A 21555-nucleotide genomic window follows, 5' to 3' on the forward strand; every position below is an offset into this window, starting at 1 on the left:
TAGGTTATTGATCAACTCTCTCTATCGCCAACCCACCAGACTAATCACCTTAACACCAGCCCAACTCTCTCTCTTCCTTTCGCTCTCCTCTTCTTCTTCCCTGTTGCTCTCTGTTTCCATCCCTCGCTCTGTTGCTCTGTGTCAAACTCAGAGTAAACGCCACTATGTTTAACGCATTTAGAGCCTGAAGCCAGCTTGATAAGTATTTCCCCCCCACCTTTGAAGTAAACACACACACACACACACACACACACACACACACACACACACACACACACACACACACACACACACACACACACACACGGTTAAATTCTCCCAATATTAAATGCTCTTTATCCATCTCTCATTTCTCTCACTCCTTCTCTCCTTTGCTCCCTGCCTCCACCTCTCTCTGTCTGTCTTTGTTCCAGGGCAAAATCGATGTGAATGTATGAAACTAGCATATATCTCTGCCTCTTGCTGAAGGAGACCGGAGGGAAAGAGACATGGAGAAGCTGGTTTAAAGTACATCTGTACATTTCTACTTGTCTTTTGAATGCCTTTTATTGGGGGGGTTATAGTCAGTCCTTTAAGCATTGGAAGCTTGGAACAAAAAAAACTCACATATTTTCATGGATAAGTTAGAAAAGCTAAGCTATAGTTGATAGGAGTGTGTTTTCAAAGTGGTTTGTCTTGATTTGTCATTATGGCTAACTTTGTTGAATTTATATTTATACAACGCAAAATCCATAATTTGTCTCATAGGGCATTACGATCTGTACAACATACAACCTTCAATTCAGATCAGAAAAAACACTACACAAAAACTACAAAACACACAAAAGAACCCGTTTTTCATCTGTTGAATTAATCATCAAAAATAGCTTTAAAGAAACATTTGTTTTCAAAATCTCTTGAATTTCCCAGTTGAACATCAACAACATATGTTTGCACAGAGAGACTGTTCAAGAACAAGAAACTCCAGAGAGGTCAGGAATGTTTTTTTTTTAATTTTATTTATTTATTTATTTTTATTTAGAGCTGTTTTCCATCCGGGGGCAAGCGAATGATGTCCGATGCATCCCTTTTGGGTACAGGCAGCATCAGGTCGTCCAGTGGTCTAGCTGACTAGTAATCTGTTGCTTTGCCTCTGTATGTTGAAGATAAGAGTTTCCCTTCATATAAGACTCAAACTGCGCTGACTATGATAAAAAGCAGATAATCCCTGAAGGAGAAGCCAGGTGACCTTTGGATACAAAATGGTTGAAGATGACGTTGCTCTCAATATTAAGTGTTTGAAATGACAAGTGAGGGAAACTATCCTGGAATTTGTGATCCGATCCATTTATATCATAATCTACTTTCCTGGATTTAATTGCTGAAGATAAAGAGGTAATTCAAATATTGATATTGTCAAAACACAAATATATTCAAGAGTCATCTGCAGAGACAATATGGCTGTGCGATACCAAGACAAACACCAAACACACACACACACACACACACACACACACACACACACACACACACACACACACACACACACACACACACACACACACACACACACACACACACACACACACACACACACACACACACACACACACACACACACACCTCACAGCAGAATTGATTTACTATTCTGTCTCAATACATCTCTCCTTCTGTTACTTAGCAACCGGTGCCTGAGAGGATATGGATGCCGGAGAAGTTGTACATTTTCAGTTGATAAAGACATATGATTAATGAAAATATCACCATCATTATGTGGTGAAATGCTGGGAAACACGGAAACACGTTCTTTTGGATCTTGTTGTTATCTTGAACTGTGTCTAAATTCTTACAAAAGTCCACAGCTGCATGGAGAGTTCAAATCAATGACAAGAATATCCTATTTTGGTATTTCAATATTATGCCAATTGAGCGAGTGGATGAAGTTGTTGAGTTGTTTTAATCGATAGGATTTTTTTCAGTTGTTAACCGCACCTTAACATGATAAAACAAATTGCTTTTGTGTTGGTAAAAACTGACCCCCACACCCCCCATACATGTAACCACTGTGAGGCCTGTAACTATTACTCGCATCACTTTATTGTCTAAATGTTATTCATTCATAATCTCAGACACTGTTGAGATGTAATCATGTTTTAAGGCCTATGTTTGATTTCCTTTTTGCTCTGCTAATTGGATTTTAATAAGGTTTGACGCAGTTACCTGCTGCAACAGAAGACGCGTGGAGAAAATATCCAGACTGCAGCAATGTCAATGTCCAATACAACTCAGATAAATCTGTATTATGCATATTATTTATTTATCTGGTTTTATACAAAACACTCGAAAATTAATTGCTTTTTTATGTAAAAGACTTTCAATAAGTTGAATTATCTCTTATTAAAAACACAAACTGTCTCATGTGCTATAATGACTGTAAGCCTTCAAAGAAGTTGAATTTAACTTTAATGCATTTAAACTTCACATTATTTCCCATTTACACGGAAATAATCTCACATTGACTGGCAGTAATGTATCCAATATTTAGTACGTTCAGATAAAATGAATAACAAAAAGAAATGTAACAGACATCACTCAGCCTTAAACCACAGTAGAGGTGCAGATTCAGATAAAGAGACCAAAAGATTATTGAGAAAGAAGTACTGTTTTTTTTCTTTCTTTTTTTTTTTTTTTTCACTAATTATGTTTCTGATTTATATACAAAGCTACATATTCAGTCAGTGTGCAGAACATGTCTGTAGTAGCTCCAGGATTTATCTTATATTTTAAATTCCTTAGTTCATTTTCCCACTAGAAACCAAGCATGTGAACAATCTTATAGCCGACATGTAGGGCCTGTTACATTATTATTATTTTTTTGCATTTCAATATCTCTTAGGCTTAGTCGATCAACTCAATATTTGTAGGTACTCTTTTTGTAAAACATGCAATCAATCCCATGTGTTATGTCAGACAGCAGATAGGCAGATGGGACTTTTTGTCAGCTACTGTATGTGCACGTAAATAAGCTGCAGTGTCCTCTAATAATGCATGCAGTGCACTTCAGCACATTTAGACGACCAAGACGAATATGTGTGGGTGTGATTATTTTTGAATGATATTGTTAGATGTTAGATTATATTTTTACCACAACTCATCAGTCTCTCTCTAAAATGAACACGGGGTGAATTTTGCGAACGGGGTGAATGGTGACGCACAAAAGAAACAAGTCATTCAAATCTAAGCCAATAAATAGTAAGTGAAAGTTATATTGCTTTCTTAGCACTCTTTAATCTACATTTTATATTTACACGCACGCGTATTGTCGTCGTTGGAAACAGCATAATATTACATGTGCAGATAAACGTGTTAAGCCCAATGCAAAACCAAAATGACGGACACCGACGACGAATAAAACAATTTTTCGATCAAATAAATAACAAGAATGTTTTGTTTTCATCATCGAAAAACCCTCTCGCCTGTCAGAAGGTAAATTACAGGCCCGCGCGGATAACATCATCATACATTTTGCTCAATGAGATGATAAAATAAAACAAATCAGCTGATGTTTATTTTTTCCCCCCAACATATTCCTGGTCAGTCATGTGCCACAGGTCAGAGCACTGAAACACATCACAAAAAAATAAATAAAAAAATGCCGCTGTGTTTAGGAAACAACGCCGAACGAGATTCAAGTGATCGATGATCAATACATCAAACGCTGTGATCAATATCGGAAACAGCTTAACCGCGAGCGTTATGATATCAGGAATAACAGTTAGTATGGATGGACTTCTCCGGTTTAATTGAAAGGCTATGCTAGAAATATTTTAGACCCCATGCTCTTAAAAAATATATATAGGCAAATTTGTGGTAAAAATCTGGCAAATAAATGTAGAAAAAGTGCATTAATAAGCTTCGGCTCAGTCTTTATCTTAGGTTTATTTTGGGCTGAAGGACAGGAGGCCTGTAGCTCACACAGAGCAAAACACATACGCTCACAAAAGTGTGTGTGTGTGTGTGTGTGTGTGTGTGTGTGTGTGTGTGTGTGTGTGTGTGTGTGTGTGTGTGTGTGTGTGTGTGTGTGTGTGCGCGCGTTTCGGGTCAGTTAGGCTATGTTCTTTAATTCTTACAAATGAAGAAGCCTTAAATATTAAACTATTTTTTATTTGGGTGTATTTAAGCTTTTTTTTTAAATGATTAGAGCCTTTTGCTGCAAGATCCAAAATCAAAGACTATTTTGAATGAACTTGTTTCTAAATTAATTCAAAGTATCCTTTGTAAAAAGAAGAAAAAAAAAGCTCTATTTATCTTGATTTAGTACTTTAGCTGACCACTGTCACGGTGTCACGGTTTCTATTCACATGGCTTTTTTGATACCTGGGAAATTAATAAATATGTTGTTTGTTCAATTATATGATTTTTTAATTATTTTTGATAACAATAGTAACAACAATAAAAAGCCTAATATTAGGGCGTAATCATTAATATTCGGGGGAATTAGCCTACATCTTATTTGATGGGAGGCGGTTAGGGACCTGGATAATGGATGGGGGCTGGGGGGGGCTGGCACAAAAAAGGTTGCGAACCACTGCATTAAAGAGAGAATCTCGCCTTCTTTCTGTGAAGATTATGTTCTGTTAGTGTTTAATAAACAAACTCAATAACTATAGGCCTATATATCTTTCTTTTCGATGTGTCATTTCTTAATTTGTCCTGTGCAGCAAACTAAATCACTCAAATTCCCTTACTAAACTGCTCACACACACACACACACACACACACACACACACACACACACACACACACACACACACACACACACACACACACACACACACACACACGGACAGTCAGATAAAACGGACAGCACCTGTATTGAAGAAGCGGATGGTACCGGCATCAATCACCGGCTGAGCTGACCGACTGTTCATTTATTTCTGTTAGTTAGTTAGTGAGCAGAGAGATTAGACAGTTAACACTCACTGACCATCTGACTGTCTGCAAAACATCTGTAAGTCTACAGACTATGTTCAATACACAATACAACATAATATGCTAACAGAAATATAGGCTTCCATTATCTATTATTATTATTATTATTATTATTATTATTATTATTATTATTATTATTATTATTATTATTATAAGGCCTATCATTATTAGTAGTATCATCTAAGCTACTATATTCTGAAATGGCATTGTTAAAAGGTTCTTTAGGATAGGGATAGGGATAGTTGCGTTACACTACATTTTTAGTGATCCAAATTATTGATTTGACATAAAATCACAAATGACCCATCTGAACACATGTTCTATTTATTTATTTAGGTTATCGACAAATAGCAGAAGTGCACTTTGCTTTGGACCATCGCTATTTTAGTGTGTCATAGGACAAATATAATATAAGACGATATGATTGGACAATTTTTCTAAGCGGATCAAATCCCACACCAAACTTCATCTCGTGGACTTAGTGGACTTCGCTCCAACCAAAGCAGCGAGCTGTTCTCTTATTGGTCTGCATGCAGCGTTGGGATCCTAACTCACTTTGTGACCTCCTTCACTCCCTCCCAACCTCCCTTACCGGCCTGCGCCATGTCATTAATCTCTGTCAATCAATACTTCGATCAGGTTTATCACTAAGCGCATAAATGCAAAACCATACAGTCCGTGGGAAAACAAAGTTTAGCTGTAAGGAACTCCTGTTTCCAGAAACTGATACTTACTGTATTTTACCATAGACTGTTACACATATTCCATGTCAGGCCATCAACTGTCTGATTGTCATGTGTGTACAGATACACGAGAGCTACACGCGCACATACAAGCGTCAGATGCACTAGCCTAATATATAAAATACGTAGCCTACAACTTCTCAAAACTAACTTAGGCGTGACCATTTCAAACTGAGAGATAGGCGTATGGTGTGAGACATGGTGTTTTCCCCGGGCGCGTTTTTATCCCAGTGGGGAAGACCATTAAGAAAACTCTGCTCGTACCCGCCCCACATTTTAAATACACAGAGGCGCGCACCCATCTCTCTGACACGCGGCTCAGCCTGCTCTTAGTGGAAGCGCTGTTGGACCAGAGATGAGATATAGCCCCGGAGAGCTCCCATCCACATGAATGCATAAAGCGCTACAGTAGTAGCCTACGACGCCGCGAAGACGCTCGGTTCTGCACCTTCCTCAGAACATCAGAACTTATCTGCACCACACTGGACTGATTGGAGAGTTTTAATCAATGGATTGGCAATCAAACGGTTTGGTAATTTTACCAGGAGGGTTTAGGGGGTAAGAGAGAGCGCGCCTCCCTGAGTGAGCGCGAGAGAAGGAGCGTGAGGGAGAGACAGACAGGGGGAGAGGGTGGGGAGGGTGGGACAGGGGAACATATATCTTTCCAGCTATGGAGCTCACCATGGAGAACCTTCACAGCATCTCCTCGCACTCCCAGGCGGGAGACCTCATGAGCTCTCCGCACGCGCGGCCGTCGCCGTCCCCCAGCTCCGCTTCCCGGAATCTGGTCTCACACGCTCCCGGCGCGCGGACAGCCATGGTCTCCGGCATGGCCTCACTCCTTGAGAGCTCCGGTGGGGACTACCGGACAGACCCGTCTGCGCTGTCCGGACACCTGCACCCGTCCATCAGCATGTGCGATACCGGGATGAGCCTTAGTAACACATACACCACGCTGACCCCTCTGCAGCATCTACCTCCGATATCCACCGTCTCGGATAAGTTTTCCCACCCACACACTCACCACCATGCTGCCGCCCATCAACGACTCTCCGCCGGGAACGTCAGCGGCAGCTTCACGCTGATGCGGGACGACCACCGGGGGCTCGCCTCCATGGGCAATCTGTACAGTCACTACCCCAAAGAGATGTCCGTGTCCGGTATGGGCCACGGCTCGCTCTCCCCGCTGTCCAGCGGTCTGGGTTCTTTGCACAACTCCCAGCAGCCGCTGTCAGCCTACGGTCCAAGCGCACACCTCTCCACCGACGCCAAGATGCTCTCTCCGGTGTCAGGGTTTGAGTCCCACGCCTCCATGCTGTCCCGAAGTGACCAAGAGCACCTGGCCAGGAGTTTAGGGGGTCACGGCCACGGTATGATCTCCAATCTCAATGGCATGCACCACCACCCGCACAGTCACCTCCACTCACAGGCGAACGGCGCGGTCATGCTGGGGGGCCGTGAGAGGCACGGCCACGGAGCCGGACAGGGAGGGGCAGGGTCAGGCATGCAGGCGGAGGAAATCAACACAAAGGAAGTAGCTCAGCGGATAACGGCCGAGTTAAAACGGTACTCCATCCCGCAGGCCATATTCGCCCAGAGGATCTTGAGCCGATCGCAGGGAACCCTGTCAGACCTGCTACGGAACCCCAAACCCTGGAGTAAGCTCAAGTCAGGCCGGGAGACCTTCAGGAGGATGTGGAAGTGGCTGCAGGAGCCCGAGTTTCAACGGATGTCTGCTCTACGGCTGGCCGGTAAGATATACTGTCCTTTCATTATTATTATTTTACATTTTACAAAACTGATCCTACTGAAGTAGCCTAACAAGCCCGGTCACCTTACACCGTTATTTTCCCAAATTAGTAAAAGACACACTAAACTTGCGCAGACCTAAAAGATTCAGCACCACGGACAGTTCAACCGGCTAAAACAAAGCGTGCAGAGGCACAGCGTCTTCCCCACTAAAAAGAACTCTATCTTTATTTCCTAAACCTTAAACACATAGGCTATATATTGTTTTTCTTAAAAGGGTAAAGTCTAATTGTAGTGAATTTAGAGCTCTGTAAAACAAAGATGTTAATGATTGTTTTGGGCGTGCACATTGGCGTTTACGCGGGCTGTTGTAGACTAAATTTGCAGGTCTATATTTTTGATCGGCACATAGCAAATCGCCATTGATTCACAATAAACCTCAAAATAGTTGCCCTCCCCCGACGTCTTTTTCCCCTCCCTCCCTCTCTCTGTGTCCGATTGTAATAGACAGCGGTAGGCTACTGCATGCATGGGCCCACTAGTTGCGCGGGAGAAGCGTGGTGACCCCAGGCTGCCTGATCAATATGCCAGTTCCCACTCTCCCTTTTAAATGTTGCGCACGGATCAATATTCGTATCGGAGCTGAAAGACGCAATAACCACACGGTCTCTATCCGGCTTTGCATTTAGTAGGCTACTACGCTGTAGTAAAAGCTCTAAATTTAGAACATAGACAGGTATGATCGCTGGTGTGATGCAGGACAGACGCTTCTTCCCCTAGTGCTAACAGTGCACTCAGATGAGCAAAATATCACCATGAATATCATCATGATTTCAGTGGATTAAACAAAACTGTAAAACACTGATTTGCCTTCACCCAGGACACCATTCAAATAATCAGATGCAAAAAAAAACTTTAAAAACAGAACTTATACTTTTGAAAGTCTACCTCCAATGCTGCCTCTATGATCCCCAGATCTATTTCAAGGCAACCATAAGCTTAAACTGTTCTGATGAAATATTGATTGCTACTGGGAATGAGATTGCTAACAGGGACCAGTATACAGTAGATAAGAATATAGAGCATACAGAGTTTTTGATACTGAAAAACACAAAGGGAATGGGAATTCACTGTTGGTTTCAATAAGTCAGAAGACTAGAAATCCAGTAGCCCTAAAATATATCACAGTTCTACCTTTGACATCCTTCTTTTCCAGATGGATATTGCAATGCATCACAGTCAATGCAACACCATTAGATTTAGCAGAATCACTACAGTGTCTTTACATAAGAGATCAAATGTATTGACTGCTAGTTTTTATGTTTTACTTTAAAACACTGAATCAACCATTTACTTGAATATATATATATATATATAGATAGATAGATAGATAGATAGATAGATAGATAGATAGATAGATAGATAGATAGATAGACAGCCGAGGATTAGTAGTTGAGGCTGTGAGTGTCATTAATAGTGTAGCTCTGTCCTTTCTGTGTTTGCCTGGCTTTGCACATAGGAGATCAATAAGGCTGTTTCCCCTTCCCAACCCCCTTCTTTCCCACTCCCTTGGTACTCCCTCTGTTTTTCTTTTTCTTTCTCTTTCTCTTTCTCTTTCTCTCCCTCCCTCTCTGCAGCATATGACAATAATATAATCTTTAACCTGGCAACAGGCAGGCAGGTTGTTTAGCTTCAGGAGATTGGCACCATCGAACAACCCCCCCCCCAAAAAACATTGACTGGAGGACGAGGATGAATGAGAGCTGTTTCATAAAGTCAAACTATGCACACAGCCATTTCGACTCTCCCTACTCTCTTACCAGACCCATGTTATTGCCCATCAAACTTGCTTGTGGCATGAAAGATTAATATCAGTCTGCTGTTTCTCATATTTTCTGAAGAATTCGAATGGACTAAATTGGGATGTACAAAACTTTATTCAGCCTGGCTTAAGTGCAAAAGCGAGAAAAGCAAAACTGACTGAAAAAGAGGCGGGAGGTGCCATTGATTGAGTGAGGGCAGGCAGGTTTGGGCTTTGTGTGAACAGCCAGATAGAGGCAGGGTAGTGAAAGGATCAATACAGACCTTAATAATTGATAAGTATAAGGGATACAGAGAGGAGAGGGGAAGAAAGAGAGAGTCAGAGAGCGGTGCTGTTAGAGCTTGTAACAGCATATTCTAGGTAAGCAAAGCCAGATCTGTGGTTAACAGCTGAAGACCACACACCTAAACACCACAGCAGAGAGTGTGTAAGTGGTTTTGAAGAATGCATGTTTATGTCCCAAAACATCATGTGTAATATCAACAACAAAAATCTGACACCGACAAGGACGGTGTAGACTTTCAGTGCTGAAAACACCCCATTTATGAAGCAGGAAAAGAAGCCTCTCTGTAACAAAAGACCTACAATATTTGTAGTGAAATCAGGCCAGGAAGGCTGGCATTTGAACACAAACATGAAAAGATCAGAGCTTAAGAGCATCTTACAGTAGGCAAAGAGCATTAGAGCGTCCAGTTGCCTGTCGAGTCATAATGAGTGCTTTCTGCTCATGTCAGCGAATCCTCAAAGCAATCCAAGGTTGTGATGTCATTTGATTTTAAAGGTTGCAATGCTTTATGGGGTTTGTAATGCACCTTTATGGGGGCATGCAAGCACATTTCACCCAGCATGTGTGCGTGCAAGTGCTTCAACATGCACGTGTGTTTGTGTGTGTGTGTGTGTGTGTGACTGGGTTATAGAGTGTGTCTGCACTATACATTGTTCAGGCTTATCTGACTCACTCTGAATCGGTATTGATTTCCTCTCCTCTGCTCTCTTCGGCTCTCTCTCTCCCTCTCTCTCTCTCTCTCTCTCTCTCTCTCTCTCTCTCTCTCTCTCTCTCTCTCCCTCTCTCTCCCTCTCCCTCCTTGCTTTCCTCCTTTCTCCCCCTTCTTTCTCTTCTGGCTCTGTACCAGCATCAGCAAAGCAGATCCTTTGCCTTCCACCCTTATTTCATTTCTGCTCTCTGGTCATCTCTCTCTGTAACACACAGAACTCACTTTGGCACACTGGAGTGAAATATTTTGACACTCTGTATGAATGAGAGTAAATGTACCCAGCCTTATGAAGATGTTACAATAAAAGCAGTATAGAAAAGCTGTATATAACTTCATGCAAATTGTAAAACAGCCACAAGCAAAATATTTGAAATGACCTTTCATGACATACAACTGATGAAATTGGATATTTGTGGCAGTTATGACCACAAAGCCCCCTTCTAATCAATCATATCTCATTATTTTAACATCACCAAACTACAGGCAGGGCTGCAACATGAAGTTAAAAAATGAATGTCTGTAATGAGGCTAGGTGGTAGAAATATATGATTACATCCCTCCACTTTGCCAATTGAGTATAAATTGCCTTAACTTCTCATGATAAATATTAACATAAGTATGTAAACAGGCAGGCAGAGAATACGAGGTTTTAGTTTGAGGCATCTCTTAATTCGAGTTCTTAATTTGAAACACAGTCTTAGCTTTGGTAAACCTTCATTAATTGCCTCATGCCAGTTTGGAAAATGCCTCCTGATCTCACACAGCAGCAGACTGGTGTTAGAGGTACCGATTTGTCTTATTATTCAGGATTAAATTACAACTTTTTAAATGTAACTCTATTGTTAAAGGAGAAATGTATCACACAGAAACGTGTTGCAAGAGAGAGAGAGAGAGTTAGTTTGTGTGTGTGTGTGTGTGTGTGTGTGTGTGTGTGTGTTCATAATTGCTTATATATCTGAGCAGAGAATTATTTTAGCAACACCTGATTTCTAGTTACATCATTTCCCAGTTAGCCAATTTATTTTATTAAAATGTGCGGCAGGGCATTTTAGTTATTTAGTTATTTATTTAGTTAGTTGTCATCTCTAGCGCAATGGGTGTTTCTTTTTAAAACGTAGACTGATATTTTAAACGTTTGATCGTTTAGTTTAAAAAAAACCAAACAACGTTTCTTTATAGTCTACAACTTCACACACTATTAATAATCCTTCAAACAACATATCGGTAAAGCAGGCCGCAGGTTTCTTAGTATTTAGGCAAAACACTGTTCCTCATCAAATTAAAAGCTGGAATGATAAAACATATTCTGATCATTTAAATAAAGAAACCAACTTCCGGGCAAATAAAACATTTAAAAAAGCTTTGATTGAGGCTTCAATAAAACACCTTCTCCAAAAACAAAAACGCCGAATTTAAATCATCGTCGCTAATAAAATGTTATATTTTATAACAGCCTTCTAATAGCGCTTCTGAAAAATATTCCTAAACGCTGTCTCTACATTTCTCTTAACCTTTCCCTCAGTAGTTTTTTCGAGTTTGTCGAGTTTTTCCGACAACTCGTTTTATTAACCCTCTTTAGCAACAAATGTTAGAAAATAGAAGCCTGTGCTCTCTGGATTTAATTGGCCAATTCATTCTGAGTTGTTTTGGAGTGAATGAACACCATTTGGTTAGGTGGGGAAAAGGAGAGGAATAAAAACACGGTTTATAGACTATAAGCCAATATCTGATAGGCTGTAAACTGCCGATCACTCGTCTCAACAGGCTCAACACAAGCTTTCCATTGACAAATAAACGAAAGCTTTCAGATAATCCAATCCTAGTCAATTGAGAGGATTCTATAGGACGGTTTGGTTTCACCGCTGCTGAGTGTTAATGCGGGTGGGGTTGATGGCGTTTTTCCTTTATCAGCAATGAAAAGGCCTATAATATGATCAATATAATCAATAACCGTACATCTGAGAGGTGTGACAGAGAGTGATTGACGCCAAACTGTTTCTCGCCTGCAGTAGTCCGCCCAGGTCGGGAGAGGGCCCGCCTCACCGGACACAAAGCCCGATCTCATCCGTCCGTCCAGGCGTCGACTAGCAGCAGCACGGTGCGGTTAGTTCACCGTCTGCCCCCCCCATCTGCACACACACACACACACACACACACACACACACACACACACACACACACACACACACACCTTTGTTAAGTAAATAAACATAATGCACTCTTGCAACTATAAAGTAAGCTAATAGATCTTTATTTATATTGGCATTAGGCAGTCTGCCTTTTGAGGATATATCAGTCATATCAAATCTGCTTTTTCATTTCACAATTCACCACATCACAGATTATAGACTGATAGATTCACTGTGATACCTTGAGGACAGCTGCCATCTGAGAATCTCAATTACTGCACATTCAACATTTCAAAACACACGAGACAGAGTGTCTTCAGACCAAATCTTATTGTTAACTGGAGCCTGAAGTCAGCGTCATTTAGCCTGTAACACTTAATAATCTATTGTGTTTACTATAAATAATGACTAATGGAAATTTGAAGTCCTCCTCTTCTCTCAAACATGTTTTTTTTTCTGATTGTTACTGCACTTGGATGTTTGAGCTTTGCTGTGCAGGATGATGTATGTACAGAGTTGAAAACTTTCCTCTTTCATCTGCTGAAGGAGGACAGTATGTGTTTACCTGAGCCAATCGTGGGTCAACATGCAAATATACAAGTTGGATGTGGAAACTCGAAGCCTCCAGTCCACCTAAAGTTAGATGGACTTTTCAGTGAAGGAGGAGACAACATGTGTCTGGTATAATATTTAAAAATGAAAAATACTTGGATATTCATAGATTTTGGATATTTCTATGAAGGAGAGGATTCATTTTAAAAGTTTTTGTTTTGTGTGGAAAAAAAACACTATGTCTTTTTATACTTCTTAAAAAATACATGGAAGGGAATTTTTAAAGAAATTGACTGAATATGAAAGATTGTTGTCCAATCAAGCAATTTTTGTCAGCCACCTCGCTCATAGCTGCAGCTTTCTACCAAGCTATCACATGTACTGTAATATAACAGACAAGAGTCAACCATCATCCTTAAGTGCACAGTCTTAGAGACAGTGGAAGTTAGAGTAAAAAACAGCAGACACTTACGATAAAGCAGAGCAGCTCTTAAAGGAGGCACAAGTACAACTTAACATGCTGCACATCCTCTGATTTAATCTTTGGATCAGCAAGAGGTTGACATTAAGCAAAGTACCTTTAGCATCATTGACACCAGGACATTTGGAAGAGATGACACAAGCACGTGCCACTTGAGACTGCTGCTTGTCTCTTCAGAAAAGCCCATTTAGTAATGAGGCAACTAAAGATAGCCTACAACGCTGTGGTTCTCGTCTCGAGAGAGCTCAATCTAATGAGCAGCTCCTTCTTTACCTTCCCTGTGGTCCTATTCAATGCTGTGAGAGGGGATGTTCAGGGGTCTCATTTGAAATGGATCGATGGATTATTTGAAATATGTATTGAACAGGCCCAGGCCTTGTGCCATCTCCTTGGTTCCACTTGGTTGCTCTGCAGGCCTCAGAGCTGCAGTTGCATTTGAGCTGATGGAGGAGAACCAGAGTGGTGTTGGCATTGTAAAATAGCCGGTAGCACAAGATGTTCGAAAACAAGCATTACATATTAAATTATCACTATATTAGCACTAGCATTCAGTCATTACATTAGGGAGTATTGAGTTTGGTTTGAGACAGCACTTAGAGAGCCGCGAGGAGATTCTGGCATGGCTGGGCCTGAACCAATTGAATAAACGTTCCATGAAATGGTTCTGAAGTGCAGATCAATCAATATGGGGGCTATCAATCTGAGGGCAAATTAAAACAATTGAGAAAAACAACAAGAGGGAAACAGTTGAAGAAGTCCAGAAGGTATCTGTGCAGGCTCTAATACAGGGGCAAACATATAACCTATACACTGCTGAGGAAAACATCTTAATTATGCTGTGCTTGCAGTATCAAAGCATGAACAATGGCAATTCAAACACATGCATGCTCACACACAGGCATGCATACACATGTGCACATTCATATTGATCTCCCTCCTCACAGTCAAATCTGTTTACTGCTGTTGTCTAAACCTGCTGTAAAGTCATCAATCATTTGCATATACACCACCTCCACACTGCAGCCAGCCTTTACTCCAACCCCTCTCCCTCCTTCACTCATCCCCTCACCCTTTTCTTTTTGTCCTTCCTTTCTCTCCCACACATGTGCACATCTCATGCACGCGTGCACACTTTTTGTAAAAAATAATTTGTGACGTATTATGAGAGACATTCCTTTGTCCTCCTCCAGAGCCAGAGCTCTCAGACTGAATGACTGTCACTCTTTTCCGCCACATGTCCTTTGTTCTTCCACAGATAAACAATTTCTTCTCCGTCAGTCTGTCACAAAGCGCGCTCCCGGGCTATACTCCCCAATGTGAGGTCGTGCACGCACGCACACACACACACACACACGCACACACACACACACACACACACACACACACACACACACACACACACACACACCTCGGTCTCGCAGATCGATGGGGATCGATTGGGTGGGGAAGGGAGCCCTGATTACTGGACCACGTGTTCAGGAGAAAACCGCGGAAAATCGATCATTGCAGCTTTTTAGGGCAGCAGAACAGAACAGACTCCCTTCAGTCTCCACATCTACAGCCGAGCCTACTGATGGTGCATCCAGGCACGGCACACCACTTCTTTGTCAGCATTTTACATCATCAGGCTCCTCCAGTTTCAACAAGACACGCAGACCCACAGTGTAAACTATTTATTCACCATAACCTCTTTTTTTTTTTTAAGAGAACTGTATCATTAGACAAGCAGAATAAAATGAAACCTAATTTTGCCCACATATTAATAACAAAAACTCACCTTCTCTACGTTTGGCCAAACTTTAAAGGACCTTACTGGTGTTTTTGAATGTTAACCCATCATCCACAAACTCAGTGTACAACCCAATTTACATTACTGATGACCATGTTCCAAGCCTTCTGTGAGTTTTTAGATTGATTTCCTATCCTCTAGGCGGCCACATGGTTTCAGTTCATTTCACTGCACTTTGAAAATCAACTTGTAGAGATTTGAAACTTGCTTGAAATAGGGAATCCATGCCGAGGAACAATTAGGTTTATTAATGTTTTTTTTCAAATGTATTTTTTCTTCTTCATGTTCTACTGCAGATGTTAGCAGCACTAAAGAAACTATCCTTTGTGTAGCATTCAAAGACAGTTCGACATCTGAGCATTGGTCCTCAACTGCTGCAAAGTATGATTTGTATCCACAAAGTATTTAATAAATATAAACAAGATATTGTTTGTCATCTCAGAGTGTTCTTCAACACACACACAGGAAGAGTTTTCTACTACCTGTTTAAAATATGGACTTTGATAAGAACATTGAGATAACGGTTAGCTGTGAAGCAAGTTTTAGATCTCCTCAAGTTGATTGTCATACCACAATGAATGATAAATGGAAAAGGCTGCCTGGAAGGTAGGAAATCAATCTAAAAACTTTTAGTGTACTTTGGCAAATAGCAATAAGATATACAATATTCTAAAGGCTGAAACTTGCATAAGCAACTGTTAGCTAATGACTCGTTGCTCTTCTTTCTGCCTTTCCATTCTCTCTTTTTTAGCCTGCATTCCCTCCTGTTACCCTCCCCTTTTGTTCATTTGAACTCCAAATGTGTTCATTTTTACCTGTATGATATACAGTCATGATGTATATTTACATTTTAACAGTGAGCTAAACACTTTAAACTGAAAAATTACAACCCATATACACAAAAACATGCATGCACTCAAACACCTGCATTGGTCCATTTTTTAACCTTTTGCTTTTACCGTCTGTTTTGCCCTTCAGCCATTTTAATTGTCATTCTTAAATTCTTTAGCATTTCCCTTTATGCCATAATTAGGTGTCCAATTAGGCATCCCACCCTTATCTTATGTTACATTATTTGTTAGTTCCCACCCAATGTTGGGTTTGATATTGTTTTGTAAGGATCCTAGAATATTTTGATGGCAATAAAACTCCTTCCTTTTGTTCTGTCCTCCCTCTTCCTTTCCTCTGTCCCTTCCCTTCCTCTCTCCAGCATGTAAACGTAAGGAGGAAGACCGAGGACGGGACCGCAACCAGGTGCCAAAGAAGCAGCGACTGGTCTTCACCGACCTGCAGCGTCGCACTTTGGTAGCCATCTTCAGAGAGAACCGCCGCCCCTCCAAGGAGATGCAGATCACCATCTCCCAGCAGCTAGGCCTAGAACTCTCCACCGTCTCCAACTTCTTTATGAACTCACGCCGCCGCTGTACGGACCGCTGGGACACAGAGGAGCACAATCACGGGGTGCATGGCCACGTGCACACTTCTCATGGAAACAGCAACAACAACAACTCACCCATCCAACCTGGTACCTCCTGTGCAGCCACTTTCTCTAAGGCCTGACGGTGGCAGGACGGATGGTTGAACAGATGCACGGAGGATGGAAGGGGGGGGGGGTGTTTTTCACTAAAGCACTCCTGCAGAGCTACAGGGTGTTTAGCTTCAGACCACTCATCTGATTCATCTGCTCAGAGTGCTGATGACTTGTGCAGATGAATCAGATCTTCTCAATGCTCAATGTGTTTTCTTTCAATCTGAATGTTACTCTTAGGGGTTAACATGCATTTCAAATTGTGGTTCTTCAAACCAAAGATCCAGTAGCTTTAAGAGAGGTGCCCTGAAACAACCACACGTGGCTCTGAGTAAATCCAACTGAAAACCAAAGGAAATCCATCTACACTAAACCGCACTGTAGGTCTGTGTTGAAGCCTTGAAAGGAGGAGGTTTTGCTTTAGGATCCTCTGCTGATTGTCAGGATGTAAACACACCAAAGAATCACTCATGACAGGGAACAGATAGTTTTAAGACAGGAAACCTTGAGCAGCCACACGTTGGTCTTCACAAATCAGCCAGAAATCAGACAGTGGATGTGTCTGCTGGGCCCTGATCAACCACTCCTCATTTCAGTAACAGACACTGAGGCTGATTGAGAGGTATGTGTGTCAAGTGTCTGTTAGATGCTCTCGGCAGGTCCTTTGACCCGTTAACCACATACCACTTTCACGGCTCTGCATCACTGCAGGCGTGTGTGTACATGTGCGTAATGTTCACATGCTTCGGGTTGCTTCTGGGGTGTAATTCCTCTACAGTGATTCGACCTGCTCCACGTCAGAGTAACAGTGCCACCTGCTGTCCATTTAAACCACAGCTAAACAAGTTTGAGCATGTAGGTGCACCTCATGTCTCCCGCAGGCCTACCTCAACACAGTGTAGCCTGCATTGTAGATTTCTATTAGGATAAAGATACCAATACTCCATATAAGCAGGAGTGTAGCCCTGCAAACACCAAACAAACTGAGACACAATGATACAACTTTAAAAAAAATTACTCACAAACCCTTTGATACACATTTGAATGTTTGTTTCTTAAGACTCGTTGTACGGCAACATGGCCATAGACCGTGTAGCCACTTGAGAGGTTATTTTCAGGTTAAAAAAAGGAGAACAATCAAACAGGGATGACACTCCCCACATTTAAAAAGTGTCATGCCCGAATGTAGGGAGTGAGGGAGGGGGGGGGGGGTCTGCTCTGTTCTAGTGGCCAAACGCAGAGGTCAAATGTCACAATATAGGATCCTGAGTGCCAATGATGTTTGCCTCTTTATGATAATCAGAGAACAGGTGCAGCCCGCTCCATCGCCATGCGCCCCGCTGTGTCTGGCCTGTGTCATTACAACCGTCAAACTGCGAGCATTACACGGGCACGTTGCCTATTCCATACCTCAGAAAAACATTGATGTGATCGACATGAAACACAATGAAAATGACTGTAAATAATATTTAATTTCTTCTCTCTTTCTCTCTCTCTGTCTCTCTGTCTTATCTATTCTCTATTTATCTACTCTCTTGCTACTCCCCCTGTTGTGTCTTTCTTTCATTTCTCCCTCCTTAACTATTGATGCGGGTAATAATAGTACCATAGACACATGGTTTCTCTCTCGTGACTATTGTGCTATGTTGTGCTGAAACTATATGTAAAGAAGCACCTTTTACCAAAATGTAAAAACTTAAAGATGAAAAAAAAAAGAAAATTGAAAATAGACTGATCCTATGCACAGACGAGGAAGGAATACCACAAATGAGGAACTGTGCATATTTGTGAATACCTGTGTGATGGAAGGACCTCTTCCTTGATCTCTGAACTTTGAGCCCTTTGAACTGAACTGCCACTGCATTCCTCTGCTGATAGTGTTTTTGGTTACCATGAGAACCACCTCATTTCTTTGTGTCTTTTTTAATTTTTTTGTGTGGGCAAAGCCACTTGTTGTATAGCATCTTCTAGCGGGAGATAATCATATTAGAGAGGAGACGCAGACAGGTGGAAGAAGGGTGCAGCAGGAGCATCAGAGGCCCATCATCAGACTGGAGGGAAACATTTAAGTGGCATTCCTTCATAGTTTGGGTTCTGCTTGTGCACTATAACAGATTCCCTGTTGGAGGTGTCATTTAAGACGTCTTCTACAGTCCAGAAGGGAACAAAACTGTAGCTTTTTAGTGCAGATATTTGAAGCTCAGACCCAAAGCAAAGAGTTAGTGATGGAAACAGTTGTGTGTGTGTGTGTGTGTGTGTGGCTACCTCACAGAATAGAGTGGACTGTGACACAGCCATCAACCATCAATACCAAAGATACTTCAAGCCTGCCGTGTTCACACCGGACCTGGGACGTGCACACACATGCAAACACGACACACATGCAGATATACTGTATGCTTCTGAGTGCACATCCACACTTCCACAGAGCAGTCGTGCTGCGTGACAAACACACAGAAGTGTTTGTTATGTGGGAAGAGTTGAGTGCCTTTTTCCTTCAACCAGGGGTTGGACTGCTCTGCACACACGCACGCACGCACGCACACACGCACACGCACACACACACAATGTTTAAAGTGAAGGGGGGGCACACATTGGATGAAGGGGGGGCACACACTGGATGAAGGGGGAGCAACACAGGAGGAGGTCCTAATGACATAAAAAAGCCACTTTTGTTTGATTTCAACTAGCACTTTTTTTAAAAGAAAAAGAGAAAAGATTGTTAACCGCCACCATTTTGTTTTGATATGTTTTTACATGCTGGTGAGACGATGTCATCTCACACAGAGTCCTCTCCATGATACACACATGTACACACACTCCCACCAGAGATATTTTTGTGTAATTTGTAACCAGAGTGTAAGTGTGTGTGTGTGTATCGGACTGTTTACAAAGCCCCTCTAATCCTGCTCTTTCATTGGCTCACATCTAAAACTTTAACCTTTGTAACAACCAACCAGTGATCAATCAGTGTAGAAATGATGAGACCTTTCAGCTCCAAAAGACACATGATGCCCGCCGGTGACCCCCGCCCATCCAAACCCTCTTCGCTGGTCCCTCCGTCCAGGGTAGCATCACAACGAGGCAGGCATGTGTAGACAATTCATCTCGATATACCTCAAATCTTTATTGTAAAGGTTAATATAGTGAAACAATAATGACAATGTTTAGCGGTGAGAGTGACATTAAAGTCACAGCAAAATGATTGTTCCGTTTTTTAAGGTTTGTTTAAAGGAGCGTGTGCAGTATAAGCGTGTTATGGTTTGACATCTTTTGTAATCTGTTAATTTATTGTTTGTAGGTTTGCACGTTGTTGTTTTTTGGAGTTAAGAGAAACACTAAAAGGAGGTGTAAGGATAATTGAAGAGGTAGGAACGGATGTAATATATAATAATGTAGCAGTAGGGGAGGAAGAAATCAGTGACGAAAGATTATGAATACAAAGAAAGATGTAGGAATTGAGAAAATTGTTAAAGATCAAGTTGAAAATGACACATCATCTGTTTTGCATCACTTTTTGGCTTATTTTGTGTTTGACAATTGTCTTCTGTGTGTGTTAAAGTGATTCCCATATTAAAAAAAAAGGAGAACCAACCAAGCACCTCCGTCATTAGGGTTGGGATGAGCGATTCTTTTATGCATGGATACTATATAAGTGTATATAAACTGCAGGATGAACTGTACCTCTATAGGTGGAGAGGGGGAGAAACGGGGGAAAAAAAAACAACTGGGTTTTGGTTTCCAAGTACATTCTTTTTAGTGTCTTTCATGTGCTGTTTGTGTATTTGTATAAAATGTGTGTTTGTATGTGTATCAGCTTCATCGCTGTGTGTCTTTCCTCCTGTTGTAACCCTTCCCTTTGTGTAGAAATAGTCTCCACACTTCCATGTCTGTATCTACCCTTTGTTTCATCACACAGGTGGTAGTGTGAGTTCCTCCGTTTTGTTCCTGTATTTCAGCTCATCCGTATTTAATCTAAATTCGATCGGCCTGGGTGTTTGTCTGCTTTAGGGGAAGCATAAACAAACAGACAGCCAGGCAGCTGAAATATGGGTTTCTTCCAGTGCCTCAAAATGGCGTCATTTGCTTTTTCCTTCGGACAGACCTCACAGCTCTGGAACCCCCAGTGTCGATGTTCTCTCCCTCTTCCCTTACTAACCAATCAATCAGAACCAAGTGTCTTTGTGATGGTAGAAGACAATCAATTTCAAATAGCAGAGACAAAAAAAAAGAAAGAGGGAGAGAGAAAGAGAGCGATGGAGGAGGGCAGAGAAAATGACTGGACAGGAGAAATGGGAGGGGAGGAGAAAGGATGGCTCTCAGAGAAATCAGTGTGTATGTGTGTGTGTGTGTGTGGTCACCTTTAACCTCTGCAGAGTGGCCTTTACGGTGGGGGTTGAGGCATCCAGGACAGGACCCTCCCCCGGCCACGATGGAGGTGGTGACGGGTACTTGTTAAGTGGACATGTAATCGAAGATGTTGATCAAATGCCCACACACAAACACACACACGCACACGCACACGCACACACACACACACACACACACACAAGCTTTCTTCTGATCTTCATCTCCCAGGAACACAGTGAGTGTGTCAGTCGTCTGTCTGCCTTCAGCCTGTGGAGGGAGACTCAAGTAATAACTGGAACAAATAATACACCAAGTGAAAACCAGTATGGTTAAATTGTGTGTTTTGACTAAAACAAATAAAGAAATAAGCAATTGGCTGACTTACTTCATTTTCTGTGTGATGCTTTCTTACTGTGGTGCTCTGTTGCCATCTGGTGGTGTAAAAT

General features: G+C 41.7%; 1 protein-coding gene across 1 annotated transcript; it reads left to right on the plus strand.

The window, feature by feature from the left end:
• Positions 1-6384: 6384 nt before the first annotated feature.
• Positions 6385-16791, plus strand: onecut3b (one cut homeobox 3b). Its single transcript, XM_078264286.1, has 2 exons — positions 6385-7465; positions 16442-16791. Exons 1-2 carry the CDS (start codon positions 6385-6387, stop codon positions 16789-16791), a joined length of 1431 nt encoding a protein of 476 aa, XP_078120412.1.
• Positions 16792-21555: the final 4764 nt, after the last annotated feature.

This window comes from Sander vitreus, chromosome 12 (assembly GCF_031162955.1).
Source record: "Sander vitreus isolate 19-12246 chromosome 12, sanVit1, whole genome shotgun sequence".
Lineage (NCBI taxonomy): Eukaryota > Metazoa > Chordata > Actinopteri > Perciformes > Percidae > Sander > Sander vitreus.

Bases quoted from the DNA above. Each gene is read 5' to 3' on its own strand.
- onecut3b (XM_078264286.1), top strand. From the start codon at position 6,385: ATGGAGCTCACCATGGAGAACCTTCACAGCATCTCCTCGCACTCCCAG. The intron at 7,466-16,441 runs GTAAGATATACT...TCCTCTCTCCAG, and splicing joins GTCTGCTCTACGGCTGGCCG to CATGTAAACGTAAGGAGGAA.